Source organism: Typopeltis vanoorti, chromosome 20, assembly GCF_054136105.1.
Source record: "Typopeltis vanoorti isolate ZY-2024b chromosome 20, IOZ_Tvanoo_1.0, whole genome shotgun sequence".
NCBI classification, from domain to species: Eukaryota; Metazoa; Arthropoda; class Arachnida; order Uropygi; family Thelyphonidae; genus Typopeltis; species Typopeltis vanoorti.
In genome coordinates this window covers 107,592,693-107,608,489 of record NC_143568.1, presented here as the reverse complement: position 1 = coordinate 107,608,489, position 15,797 = coordinate 107,592,693, and the positions used below count along the sequence as shown (strand labels likewise).

Sequence of the window (15,797 nt, the reverse complement as noted above, 5' to 3'; positions counted from 1 at the left end):
TCCGAGAGAATCATTTAACTTTTTTTTAAAACAAACTACACCAATCATCTCCTTAACTCCAGAAATATACCCATATGAATACTCTTCATTATTCCTAGCTTAATCCTTCCCTTGAATTACTTGCCTTTAAAGGATAAGGTCATATGGCACTCCTGTCCTTGAGAAATAGCAGAAACAGGAATGAATAAGTGAAATATGATTCAAAGATTTTCATAAATGATCATTTTTTTTCACGTTTTTCCAATTTTTTTTAAAATCTGAATTCCTATATATTTTATTATTATTTTCTAAGAAAACCTTCGCAAACTACACAAATGGCATCTCCAAAAAATACAACTAGGTATATATTCTAAAGTAGTTTCACATTGTTTTTTTTTTACCTCGACCCACAACAGGAAATACAGCTTACATTGCAATGCAGTACACACACATGAAATGGAAACAAAAGTTTGACAAAACTATAAGCGCCCCTAAATATTATTTTGCTGAAATTTTTTCATATTACTCCTCTAAGTTGATATCAATACATAATAAATAGCTTATTTTCTAAAGGAGAGCACTTCTTGTATTAAATTATTGGCTTTTTTGCTGCGATTAAATGAGGACATAAATGATATGTATTTTAAACATACATTGTAAGAGAAATGATATGAGTAGTTTTTGACATATCTCTATAGCATCTTCATGTTTACTTTAAAATTTTTGATGAAATGACATCAGAAAAAAAAAATGGTAAAAAATATATAAATGTAATTCTTAAAACAATAATGAGCTATAAAAGGATTTTTAAGACTGTCAATTAAAAATGCATTGAAACTTTTTAGAAGGGGATAGAATAGAGATAAAAATACATGAAATACATGAAAACTAAAAATACAGAAATTAAAAACAGAGGAATACAAACCGTGGTGCCATAATAGGCTCTTTTTTTTTTTTTTTTTTTTTTTTTTTGAGAGGAATAAATTATTTTTTAATCAAGGTATCAGTGAATCTGATGCCTGGAATACTTTTCTGTTAATTTTTCAGTACTGAGTGAACTAATCTGATGATTTGCAGAAGTATTCTGTAGAGTACAATATAAATTTTGTTTACTGATTTGACATGAGTTAATACAAATAAAATTATAATAAGGGTAAAAAAACAATGAAAAAACAGTCAGTTATTCAAAAATTAAACCAAATGTACTATAAACATACAAGTGACAAGATGTATGTACAAAGTACAAATTTTAACCTTGAAGCATTTTATCACGGTAAACTAATATCTAACTTTTTGGAGACTGAGTGGGCAGTTCAATCTCCACTGGTACCCAATCAGAGATAGCTGGCCCAAGGCTATCACTAATTAAGCAGCACGCGGAGAAGAGAGGCAGCTCAACAAGTGCCGCCATCTCTTGGTCCCCAACACTCGTATTTAATGTCTGAAACAATGTGGGTTTCTATAGTCGATTTTCTTAAGGGAGAAAAAAACCGCTTGCCCGTGCCAGAGATCGACTAACTTGGGAACTGGTCGAAAAAAGGCTTAGAAAAATTTCTTCTAGTCGCTGACTAGATTCGAAACCAAGAAGTCTTCCTTCGTGTGGCCAAGCGCCGTGGTATGCAAACGCCACATCCACTGAGCTACACAGGCTCATCAGTATAATCAGCATTTTACAAATTGCAGTGCAATACATTAATAATAATTAATACGGATGGTTTGTTCACTGGCAACAGTATATTGGCATGGAATCCTTACATTTCTAATTAAAGACAACTACAAAGAATAATAATAATTATTATTCCCTCTTATCCTCCTCTCTTCTCAACCGAATGGTTGGTGGGGTAAAATTGCTATTCTGCTAGAGAATAATTAGAGAACAAGATAGTTTCCCATTGTCTTCCTTGCCTGGTAAGTGTTTTATATCTGTAGATATGTGTGCATGGGGACTGGTTTTGTGGAATGAAATGCCCATGTTTCTGGGAGTCAAAACCCTTCCATCTCCATATGAGACCAGATAACTCTTCTTCAGTTGATGAGGACTGATAAAAATTCTTTGTGTCATGCACAAGATTCACACTCGGGTCTTTCTAACTAAAGGGCTTTGTTTATACTGATTGAAGTAAGGAGGCTCCATTATTATTAGTAGTAAACCTAGTATTTGTATGCGAAATCTGCATGCACACACACACACACTAGTTATATGGGATGAATTTTACTCTGATTTGGTATTTGATCTTTTACAAAAATCGTTGAAGCATACCAGTTTTCAGTTCAACTATATTCAGGGCTACAAAGAGCATGTCGAAATTTTACGTCAGAATATGCATAAAATCGGAATTTGTAAAATGCAAAAGAAGTCTTAGTGAATCAGTTTTAGTTCCAACAGGATCACTTTTATTAGAAAATTTTGGTAAAGAAGTTTTGAAATAATATTAATAATTCCGCTCTGGCTCGATAACATTTAATGAAATTTCATAAGTAAGATCTATATTAAAATTTGTCAGTTTAGATTTTGATCTGACCACTGTCATGTAAAAAAAATTATGTAGAACGAACTTTTTTTGTCTAGACATAAATGGCTATCTACAGAATGAAGTAGCAGGTACGCTTACAGAATAATATTGTAAAAAAAAATAATTATAACACCTGAACCATGACCACCTATATACGTTGTCTACATCTTGGGTGACATTAGGTATTCCTATCAAAAGCTTTAAAGCAATAGTTTTTGATATGAATTCAAGAAAATTAATCTTTTGATGAATTATGAAAGAATTCATTGGAAAATTATCAGTGAACTGTTTTTTTTTTTTGACAATTCGCAATAGTCAATGCGAAGAACTGTCATTCGACAAATTATTTATTTGATGAATTACCATTTGTTAAATTGCTGCTTGATTAATTGTTTATTCAATGATGAATGATTTTTGGTGAATTTTCATGGAACCGATTCTAGTGCCAATTGTCTGCTGGTTGCTGAATTTTGTACTTTTTCTTTTTTCCCTTGTAAATCAAAACCCCATGTTCCAGAGTATACTTACACTAAGTTCAGTTGAATTTTGTCCAATACATTTTTTGCTGCAGGGCTCTGAACACCTCCTCTTTAATTAAAGCCATCCTGTATATAGATTAGTATCTATATACAGGATGGCTATAGATACTAATCTATAGCCATCCTGTATATAGATACTAATCTACAGCCAACCACAGGAAGTTTAAGGAATAAGTAATTGGGAAATCCTGCTTCTCAAAAAGGACCATGAGAAGCCTTTTTGAGTCATTTCAGGCCTCCAATATGTAGCATGTTTTGTTTCACATTGGGCAATGAAATTCATAAATAATCTCCATTTTATCATGCTGTTATGCACATACAAGAAATAAAAATATTTTAACAAAATAATTTTGTATAAGAATTACAAACCTCATCAAGTCTTCCAGTTCTAAAATAAACAAACATGTATTTCAGAAGGCGACCTTCATCTTCCTGAAAAAAAAGCACAATTAAGTAAATTAAAGATTTTGATGCCACCTTCTAGAAAAAAAGAAAAAAAGAGGCCAATAAATTAATATTGAAAGATTATTTCATGTTCAATTTATATCTAGCAGATTAATTTAATGCTTACTGCCTCTAAAATGTATGAACAACAGAGCATAGTTGGAAGTGATTTGCAAACAGTATATATCTTGCTTCTTGTTGCAGGTGAGATGAGTGTTAATCATACTTCCAAGTTTACTCTATTCATCTAACTTTTATAATATATGCTAGTACTGTATTTGCTTTTGTAGAAACAAAGGCATTTTAGTGACAAGAAATTAATTAGTTAATTTACACTAAAGCACACCACAAACTTACACTAAGTTTAGTTCAATTTTGTCCAATACATTTTTTGCTGCAGGGCTTAGAAACTAACAAGGAAAAAAAAAATTCCCATTGAGTCACATTACAGAAACTGTTCAACTCCCTATGACAAACAACATGTCAAAATTTACAGGTGAACTGTATTTACAAGTTGATGTCATCAAAGTCTATGTCCACACTTTGTTTTTATAGTAAACAGAAGCATTGTCAAGATAAATGTTAACAAGGATTGGATGAGGTGTTTAAGGGTCAAAGTTGTATAACTGAGAGGAGATCTCCACATAGCCTTCAAGTGAATGCGGAGAACCGACCACGGCTTCTGACCTAATGTCCAATCATCACCTTCTCGTGGTGCACCTTGTTAGGTATCTACCTGGATACTGAATGGACAAAAATGGGCTGGCAATTTGGGATTTAGGTGACCAAATTGTATTCTTATTGGCTTAAACCAAATTTTCAAACGATGGTACAACATGACAGAATTTCATGCTGGCTGGAGCACTGCCAGGTTAAATAAGGTTACAGTTAAGTTTATGCCAGAGAACAGAGCAAACAACAACAAGTCAGCTACTGGAACAAATCCTGAAACATATCCCAACTCAACATCACCAGAGTTCAAGACCAGTGCTATCAACATACGAACCCTGAATGGCAAAGAAACGGAGCTAGCTGAGGAATTGGATAAGTACCAGATCGACATAAGAGGGATGAACAAAACAAAAAAGACAAAAACTGGTGATCTTTCTGAGTAATAAATACAAAATATTACATTCAGGAAATGACAATCAAGGAAAAGGAGTAGCTATAATATTCAACACTAAGTACAAGACTAATCTTCTTGAATGGCAGACAATATCAACTAGAGTGATGTGGAAAAATATCAGAATGAGGAACTGGACAATAAGACATATTCACAGAAGGTTCTACTAGGGTAAATTTAGAAATTTTTTGAGGCTTTAGAGAAAGCGACTGACACAATGAAAAATGATTCTTTGTTGGGATTTAAATAGCTGAGTAGGAAATGATTGTCAGACATACAAAAATATTTTGGGAAAATTTGGAGAAAAGAGCAAAGCTAATAATAATGGCAAATACCTGTTGTATTTCTGCTTGGGACATGGACTGGTTATGACTAACACAATGTTTCAACATAAATGTGCACAAATTCACATGGAGAAAAGAAGCGAGGAATAAGAAAAGTCTCATTGGCTATGTTATTGTTTTTAGCGATGTTTTCTCACTGGTGCAGGAAACTAGAGTGTACAGAGGATTTGAAATTGGAAGTGATCACGATTTAGTCTTGAGCAGGATAAAATTGAATTTCATATTGAAAAGAAGAAGATGTAAGAAAGTTTTAAAGAGAATAAAAGTTGAACACTTCTCAGATGTAAACTGTAGGCTAAAACACACAAACATTATTCAAGAAAATATGAAAGAGTTCGAGAACATGAATCAAACCTTGGAGATTGATATGGTAATCTGAAGAAAACATTGACTGATTCAGCCAGAGAGGCATGTGGTGAGGTTCTGCAAGGATAGAAAAATCAGAACTCCATGGAGGACACAAGAAGTTAAAGAGTCAGTAAAGGAAAAGAAGAAAGCAAATTAAAAGTCCCTGGCAAATAAGTCAGCTTGTGTTCTTAGAGAGTACAGCGACAAATGTAAGAAAGCAAGTGCAAAACTAGCTAAACAAAAGTTCATGGGAAGACTTTAGTATGAACATACAAAAGTCCTCCCGAGGTGGCGAGATATTCTCCAGAATATCTCGCCACCTCAGGAAAGTGGCAAGATATTCTGGAGGTTGCTGAAAAAGCTCAGAAATGGAAGAAAGAGTGCTGTAAAAGGAATTAGAGATGATAAAGATGACATGAAAACTGGAGGAAAAAAAGATACCCTTGATGTATGGAGTAATTACTTCAAAAAATTGCTAAACGAAAATATCAGTGACAGCACAGTGTTAAAAAACACTCCCCAGGCATACAATCAGGAATATATATCCATACTTGAAGTAGAAAAAAGCATCAAAAGCCTGAAATGTGGAAAGGCAGCAGGAGTAGATGATATTTGACCAGAAATGCTCAAGTACGGAGGCATAAAGTCTTACAGTGGATGCACTGCATAGTTCAGAAGGTGTGGACAGAGGGACAAATTACAGATGATTGGAGTAGAGCTCTCATAGCTCTCATAATAAAATTAAACTGAATGCGAGAATTACAGAGGTCCTTACTGAGTGTTTCTAGTAAGATTTATTCAAGTATACTTGAGAAACGGTCAAGAAGAATTACTGAAGGGATGCTTAGTGAAGAACAAGCTGGATTCAGGCCAAATTCAGGCAGTCAGGATCAGATTTTCATTTTGCAACAAATATTTGAGAAATCATGAGAATATAACAAAGATCTGTAGTTAAGTTTTATAGATCTGGAAAAGGCATAAGAGAAGGTGCCAAGAGGAAAAGCTATTCAAAACACTTGTTATATGGTGTCAATATCAAAGCGTTTAGAATTGAAAGAAGTACGGGAAGATGGTTTAAAGTTAAATCTCATATTCGACACGGAAAGTGGTATTAAACCTGATATCAAAATTGGAGATGTCAATCTCAGCTCTTTGCTTTATGCAGATGATGTTGTTAGACCTCTAAATAAATCCGGTACACGTCTGAAAGATTCCCTGACTAAATTAAATAACTGTTGTAATAGATTTGGTATGTTATTCTTGTCGAGAGGCTTATACGCTGGTTAGACATGATAACTAATAATTAAGGAATTGACAGCATAGACTAGAAATATAAATTAAATAAACTTTAATATATACTTTCCAATATTTCGGCAAACGTCACGTTGCCATCTTCTTGGGAACTTAATACAAAGACACGTGCATGCAAGTACTACATAACAGCAAATGAGAAAAGAAGCGAGGAAGTTACCGTTTTCCTAAAGTCCTGATGGTGCCCCCCGGCAGGCTATATTGGTAGTTCTTGGCCTTTGGACTGAAGTTCTCATAAATGTTTCCCAAATTTGGGGCAGTCTCATGCATTCAAATTTGTTGAGGTTTGGCATGTTCCTACATGTGGTCAAGTCATATTTTTTTAATTATGGAATATTGGCATGATCAACAAAATCTTAAAAAAACTTATCCGCTCCACTAAAGACCAACCACTTCCTCTAGACCTACCTGGTGTATACCAGGTCCCTTGCAGCTGTAAATTGTCCTACTTTGGCCAAACAGGCAGAACAGCAAATATCAGAATCTCAGAACACAAGGATTACATCCGATTTCACCAGTAGAGCCACTCTGGACTTGCAGACCACGCTCTGGATACTCACCACAGAATAAGATGGAAGAAAGCCACAGTCATACACCGCAGCAAGTTCAAGTATGAAAGACTATTCATGGAATTAGCCTCAGCCCTTAGGAACATGCCAAACCTCGACAAATTTGGATGCATGAGACTGCCCCAAATTTGGGAAACATTTATCAGAACTTCAGCCCAAAGGCCAAAAACTACCAATATAGCCCGCCAGGGGGCACCATCAGAACTTTAGAAAAACGGTAACTTCCTCGCTTCTTTTCTCATTTGCTGTTATGTAGTACTTGCATGCATGTGTCTTTGTATTAAGTTCCCAAGAAGATGGCAACGTGGCGTTTGCCGAAATATCGGAAAGTATATATTAAAGTTTATATAATTTATATTTCTAGTCTACGCTGTCAATTCCTTAATTATTAGTTATCAGATTTGGTATGACGGTCAGCGGTAACAAGATAAACCAAATGAAAATATCAACTGCATTGTGAATGGAGAACCTATAGAACAAGTAAAACATTTTAGCTACTTAGGCACGATTTTTAGTGAAGATGGTAAATTAAATATGGAAATAGACAAGAGAATCAACAAAGCTAGTATGGTAGGAAGTCAATTGAATAAATTCATATGGAATAAGAGAGAAATTAGTCAAAACACTAAATTAGCTGCATATTTGAACACTGTCTAGTATGAGAAAGATTAGTAGTGTGAACCGATGACATCAATAGCAATATCACATTAAAAATTAGAATATGGAAAGAACTTGACATTGTTAGCATCCAGGAATGTGTTAGCAGAGCTAATCTCAGGTGGTATGGTTATTTAAACAGAACGGGAGAGGAAAGATTAGCAAAACAAGTGTTCTCTACTAGGTTGGCAGGAAAAAGACCCCGAGGAAGACCAAGGTATAAGGGGATTGATACAGTAAAAAGTGCTTTAGAAGACAGAAATATAAGATCTGATAATGTTGGAGTCTTGATAGGTAGCATATTGATTTGGAGAAAAATTGTAGATGGGAAGTTAGTAATGATGTAAGTTTTTCATGTAGTAATATCATATCCTGTACACCCCTTGAGGATACATGGCAGGAATTTGATGATGATGGAGGATTGGATGCTTTCCATCATTCTGCTTATTTCTGTAGCATTCATTAATAATTGGATCGATTAGTCCAAGTTGTTTCGAAGTATGTTTCAAATCAAATCTGCCCAGTGAAAGAAAATAAATTATGAACTTTTAATCTCAACAAAAGGAGCCTGTGTAGCTCAGTGGATGTGGCGTTTGCACACCACGGCGCTTGGCCGCACGAAGGAAGACTTGGTTTCGAGTCTAGTCGGCGACTAGAGGAAATTTTCCTAAGCCTTTTTTCGACCGGTTCCCGAGTTAGTCGATCTCTGGGATGGGCAAGTGGGTTTTTCTTTCCAGAAACTCGGGTTTTTTCATCCCGTAAACTCAAGAAAATAGACAGTAATACCCACATTATTTCAGACATTAAATATATTGTTAGGGACCATGAGATGGCGGCACATTTGAGCCATCTCTCTCTTCACTGTGTACCGCTTAATTAGTGATAGCCTTGGGCCATCTATCTCTGATTGGTACCAGTGGAGATTGAACTGCCCACTCAGTCTCCAAAAAGTTAGATAGGGCTAAATGGCCTCGCCTACTCCCGTATACGGGAATAAAAAGGCGTTAGCTGATTTTTAATTTTTTTAATCTCACAAAAGATTTTAACTGATAGTGAATAATTACAATTAAATTACTAAATTACAATTTAAAAACTCATTTTTTTCCCCTGAAATTCCATGTTCTGCATCCCTATTTTGAAGAAATCTCTCTTATTAGAAAGAGAAAAGTTCTAAAGCCAGATTAAGTGACACCCTTCTGTTTGGATTTCTACTATATATTTACAGAAAGCTGTCATCAATGCACCGTGTTTTCTTTACTGTGCATGGGGGGGAAGAGCGATGATTAGGGGATTAGAAGTGAATCTGAATAACTTCACCAATATTATTTTCACAACAGGTAAATAATATTGGTGAAGTTATTCAGATTCACTTCTAATCCCCTTCAGAAACGATCTTTCCAGTTTGTTCTTGTTTGAAAGGTGGAGGGGTTCTTAGACTGAATCTGGTGATTTGTGTATATTACCAGCATTACAGCCATTCTGGAATAACAGACCATGCCATGCCATTGGATACAAATCACTGGATCCAGTCAAAGAAAGCCTTCCTTTTATACAATAGATACAAATCAAAAGGAGTATTTTTAGAATCTCCCAGAGCATTACTGCATTCACCAAAGTCGAACAAATTTGGCTGTTTCAATTCATCAAGTCATTGCAAAAGTAATGTCATTTTTTATGCTGTATTGTTCAAGCATGTCCCAGCTTGTCTAAACATGAATTTTTAAAAGTTTTATAAGTACTGCTAAGCTGAGGTGGCCTCATTCTAAGGAATTCCACCTTAGAAGAACATCATACATAAGTTATTGTTTAAATGATCCTTTATTACTATGGAGGTCACTGAAGAGCACATTAAGCACATCATGCTTTGAGTTCAAAAAAAGCAACAATGCTGCTAACACTAAAAATTGCAAGAAGTCTATGGCGATAATGTTCTGAATGTGCAAAAGTGCCAGCAATGGTTACAAAAATTTCGACAAGGTGACTTTAGCTTGAAAGACTCTCCTCGCTCTGGTTGCCCTATCTCTCCTGATAATACTATGCTGGAAACCACTATTGCAAGAAAAGCCTATGCAACTGTTGAAGCTTTAGCAAAAGATCTTAATTCATTGTCATTGACCATCCATCGCCATTTGCAAGAACTTGGAATAGTGTCTAAGCTTGGCAAGTGGGTTCCTCACAAATTAATGAACAACAATCGAAGATAGTGCGTCATCATTTGCACTGCTCTTTATTCTCGAGATGTTCAATTTCCATTTTTGAGTCGTGTAGTCACCAGTGATGAAAAGTGGATGCCTAGTTAAATGCTAGCAGGCGAAGACAGAAGAGAAGATTGGTGCCATCTGTCTTAATTTACTGGCCATTTGACACTCATATCGAAGGACTTAACACAGTACACCATGCTGGCTTGGCCGTCGCCGATTCAACAAGGTCTGCGTTGCCATCTGGTAGCAGCTCCAGGAGTGGCAATGAGAAGTTAGCAACTGTCGCTACCATCACCACTATCACTGACAAAAAAAATAATGAAAAAACTGGGTCCAGACTCTGCAACCATTTAATGACTGGAACTTGGAATATTAGGACTCTACTACAATCAGGTCAACTCAAATTACTACAGCACGAACTAAAAAGATATGAATGGACTGTTATGGGACTTTGTGAAATTTGATGGCCCAAAACAGGAGAGCTAACGACAGATGAAAGACATTTGCTTCTTTACTCTGGATGTGACTGCAGCGGTAAAGAAGGTGTTGAGTTTTTGATACACAAATCATCACGAAATTCTGTCATGGAATTCAATCCTATCAATAACAAAATTGCTCTAGTCCACCTAAGAGGAAAACCACTCAATATCACCATCATACAGGTCTATGCCCCACAACCACAGGCCATGAGGACTCCGAAGTAGAGGAATTTTATGGTCAACTTAATGCAACAATCACCGGAGCGAATAGAAAAGACCTTTTGATTGTACAAGGCGATTGGAATGCCAAAATCAGAATAGACATTGGCAAGGATTTTCTCCCATTTGTCGGACCGTATGGCTATGGGGAGACAAACGAAATTTTGCCTCACAAAATGAAACTCACCATTACTAACACTCTATTTCCCCATAAATCTTCCAGAAGATGGACATGGACTTCCCCTGATGGTAAAACACACAACCAAATTGACTTTATCCTTGTAAGCATAAAGTTTAAAAAACTCTATCAACTCACAAGAACGAAATCATTTCCTGGAGCTGACATTGGCAGCAACCACAACTTGGTCATCACAACTGTGAATATGAAAATGAGAGAAATATTACCTACAAAATAAACTTGTAAAAGATATTATATAGAAAAATTAAAAGATCTCCAAATAAATATACTATATAATTACAAATTAAAACAAATTTTTGACACAAGCTTCAAGAAATATAATAATATCAAATCTAAAACCAAATATCTCTCATAAAAGATAACTGAGATAGCTGAAGAAATCCTTGGATACAAAAAAAAAATAAATAAATAAATAAATAAACCATAGATGGCCAAAAATATTTTGGACCTATGTGATGAAAGAGGATATTTGAAATCTCATATTAATAGCAGTGAATAATAGAGAACAGCATAAAAATATTACTAAGATTATTAAAAAAAGAAATCAAACATGCTAGAAACTTATGGATATTAGATGAATGCAAAAATATAGAAGAGGACTTAAATAAAAATAGTTCTAAAAGTGCTTTTCAAATTATCAATAAGTTAACCAAACCTTCTACTGCAATTAATTGGAGCACAGAAGTGAAGATGGACCGCCTATCATGGATAACCAGAAAATAGTTGATAGATGGAAATGTTACTCAACCAAGCTTTTTCAAAAGGATCCTCACAACTGACTGACGATATTTTGAATATCGCCAATCAGGAGGAAGGAGTTTTGCCAGGAGGTTCGGAGGAAGGAAATTATCCGATATTAAAAGAAGAAGTCATTGCAGCAGTTAGCTCCTCAAACATAGGAAAATCACCAGGAATTGATGGTGTTACAATGGAATTGATACGCGAAGGAGGTGACACCATCATAGACACCTTGCTAAATTTATTCCAGGATGTATGGAACACAGAGACTTGGCCTTCTGATTGGCAGACTTCTGTCCTTGTATACCGATTCCTAAAAAGGGAAACAGCAGCAATAAATGCAGCAACTATAGAACAATAAGCCTTATTAGTCATCCAAGCAAAATCCTGTTAAAAATACTGTTGTCAAGTATTTGTCAATATATTGTCAAGAATCTAAAAGAAAATAGAAAGCAGACTATCATATGAACAAGTGGGTTTCCGGAAGTCAAGAAGTACAATTGACTATTTTTACAATACACATACTAGGCGAAAAATACATAGAACATAACAAAATAATCTGTCACAACTTTTTAGACCTTCAAAAAGCTTTTGACTCAATATGGCATGAGGCATTATGGTATTGACAACAAAATCATTAGGATTATTAAATCTCTTAATTCCTCATCTGATATGAGAATTGAAATTAAAAATTACAGCAGTGAACCGTCCCGGGCAGAATGGGGGAGTAAGACAGGGATGCAGCTTGTCCCCTCTTCTTTTTAATTGTTTTCTGAAATATGTCATAGATGAAGCTCTTCATGAATATGACACTGGAACAGTAGTTGGCGGACTAAGAATAATAACTTACGTTTTGAAGACTATATCGATCTTCTGGCAGAAAGTGAAAAAGAATTACAAGAGATAACCAGCCGGGTTTTCGGAACATTAAAAAAATATGGATTATACATAAACCTACAAAAACAATGATAACCTCAAAATCAGACATTGAATTCTTAAAGATACAAATTGGCAATAAACAAATTGAGAATGTAAACAAGTTCACTTATCTAGGAAGCATGTTGAGTCAAGATGGTCGTTAAAAAAACGACATTAAATACTGAATTGTTAAGGCAACCGTGGCTCTACAGAAGTTAAAACCATTGTGGGGAGATAACAGAATAGCAATCACAACCAGACTAAGACTAACTGACACCTTGGTGAATTCTATCCTCTTGTATGGTTGTGAGACCGACCTGGACTTTATTGAGGGAAAATGAGAGGAGACTCCTGTCTTTTGAAATGAAAACTTACTACCCCTAAACCAATGAAAATGTCCAAAACTTGTTTGATTCAATAGATGGGAGAAAAAGGGAAATTATTCTGACAGTCATCAGAAGAAGACATGAAATAGTTTGGATATGAGGAGAGGGCTAATGGCATTCCAAAGCAAGCACTAGAAGGAATGATTCCGGGACCAAGGGTTAGGGGCTGATCTCGATTAAAATGGACTGATAACATCAAAAAATGGACAAATTCCTCCTTTTCTCAACTAACATCGAGAACAAGAGACCAAGATGATGGGAGGAGACTAACAATCACCTACCAGCCATGAATGATACAACAGTCCATTTAGGATTACAGGAGAGAAGAGGATCATTTAACTGATTCTGCCTGGACTCAATCATTATTTTGGTTTTATGTTGATTGATTTTCAGCTCTTGTATGCTATCTAATTCCAAATATGTTTCTTTTGCTTTCTGTCTGGTTCTTGAAAAGCTGTTAATGTTATCTATCTATGATACAATTTGCACTAATAAGAGTGCCTGCAATATCTACTGGCATCTATTTATTTTCCACCTCTAGTACTCAAATATATATAATGACTACATTAAAATAGATAGCAACAGAACTACATTTTCTATTGTAGTTCTGCTACTAATTACTCACCATCAAATTCCTGATATACACCCTCATGGGGTGTACACGATATGATAGTACTACATGAAAAATTAACATCATTAGTAATTTCCTATCTACAATTTTCCTCCAAATAAGTCTGTAACCTGTCAAGACCCCAACATTATCAGATCTTATATTTCTATCTTCTAAGGCACTTTTTACTGTAACAATCTACCTATATCTTGGTCTTCCTCTGGGTCTTTTTCCTGCCAACCTGGCAGAGAACACTTGTTTTGCTCATCTTTCCTCTCTCCCATTCTGTTTAAGTGAATACCACCTGAGATTAGCTCTGCTAACACATTCCTGGATGCTAACAATGTCAAGTTTTTTCCTAATATCCTTGTTTTTAATATGATATTCCCATTGATGCCATCTGTTCATGCTCTTAATAATTTTCAAAACTCATATATCTGCAGTCACTATCTTTGGTCAAGTGTTTTACTTCTGGCCCAGCTTTCAGATCAATAAGTTAAAATTACTTTGAACATTGTGTTGTATACAGCTAATTTAGTGTTTTGGCTAATTTCTCTCTTATTCCATATATATTTATTCAGTTGACTTCCTACCATACCAGCTTTGTTGATTCTGTTGTCTATTTCCATATTTAATTTACCATCTTCACTAAAAATCATGACTAAATAGTTGAAATGTTTTACTTGTTCTATAGGTTCTCCATTTACAATGCAGCTGATATTTTCGATGCATCTGCCCTGTAGTACTCAAATATATAATATCAATAACAAGACAAAGACATTTTCATTGTCTTTGTTTTGTTATTGCTGATTTTCATACCATATCTATTATAACAGTTATTCGATTTAGTCAGGGAATCTTGCAGACTTGTAGCAAATTTATTTAGAAGTATAACATCCTCCACATAAAACAAAGAGCTGAGATTAACATGTCCAATTTTGATATCATGTTTAATGCCACTTTCCTTCATAATGTGATCCATATAGATAATGAACAACAGAGGGAATAATGTACATCCTTGTCTAACACCAGACTTAACATTAAACCATCCTCATATACTTTCTTCAATTCTAACTGCTGACTGTTAAAGAGGCAGTGAAGGAAAAGAAGAAAGCAAACAACACAACAGAAAGCTTGCAACTGCATTCATGATGATGATGAATGCAGTTGCAAGTTTTCTGGGTTCCTGACTATTTTCAGAGAGAGTTTTGGTCTTTGTATTATTGATTTTTATGCCATATTTATCATAGCAATTACTTCATTTAGTTAAAGAATCCTGAAAACTTGTACTGGATCTATCAATGCATATAACATCAGCTGCATAAAGCAAAGAGCTGAGATTAACATCTCCAATTTTGAATATCAGGCTTAATGCTACTAACAGCGGAAGAGATAATGTGCACCATGATGTTACACCTGATTTAACATCGAGCCATTCTCCGTAATCTCCTCTAATTTTAATTGCTGATGTACTGCTCAAATATATACTATGTATTGCTTGACATAATATCTCCTTTACACCATATAATTATAACATTTTGAACAGCTTTTCTCTTGGCACCTTATCACATGACTTTTCCAGATCTACAAAACTTAAATACAGGTCCTTATTACATTTTCATTGTTTACTTCCACAGTTTTCTTAGCATTTTTTTCAAGTATGCTTGCATATACCTTACCTGGAACATACATATTTCTGGTCAAAATTTCTCTGTAAATCTCACATTCAGTTTTCTTTCTTTCTTTCCTTTAAGGGCACTATGAGAGATCTATTCCTCCATTTACCCAGAATTCAATCCTCTGACCAGGCTAACTGAATTATGCAGTATTGCCACTGTAAAACTGATACCTCCACATTTGAACATTTTTGGTTAATATTATCTACTCCAGATGCCATTCCATATTTTTTAACACCAAGTATTGATATATACTCTTGATTGCATTCTTCTTCAAAGTAATTACATTAATTTGCATGTTAAATTCATCATCTTTAATTCCTTCTTACAGTACTTTTTTCTCCATTTCTAAGCTTTTTTAATAGCTTCCAGAACATTCTGCCATTTTTCTGATATTTACAGATATCTTTCATGTTTTTACCAGTCTTCCCATGTTTTGTTTAGCTACTTTTATGCATTGCTTCACTTTCTTACATTATTCTCCGTATTCTTTCAGAGGACCTGCTGACCTACTTCATATGAATGAATGTGAAGTAAGTGTTTT

The 15,797-nt window shown here is 34.9% G+C and overlaps 1 protein-coding gene across 1 annotated transcript in view; it reads right to left on the bottom strand.

Moving 5' to 3' along the window:
• Nup107 (nuclear pore complex protein Nup107) overlaps positions 1-15,797 on the bottom strand; it is a 304,699-nt gene that overhangs the window by 180,328 nt on the left and 108,574 nt on the right. Inside the window, exon 12 of the mRNA XM_090410299.1 lies at positions 3,401-3,463. Coding sequence (XP_090266425.1) covers positions 3,401-3,463 — 63 coding nt within the window. The remainder of the gene's footprint in view (positions 1-3,400; positions 3,464-15,797) is intronic.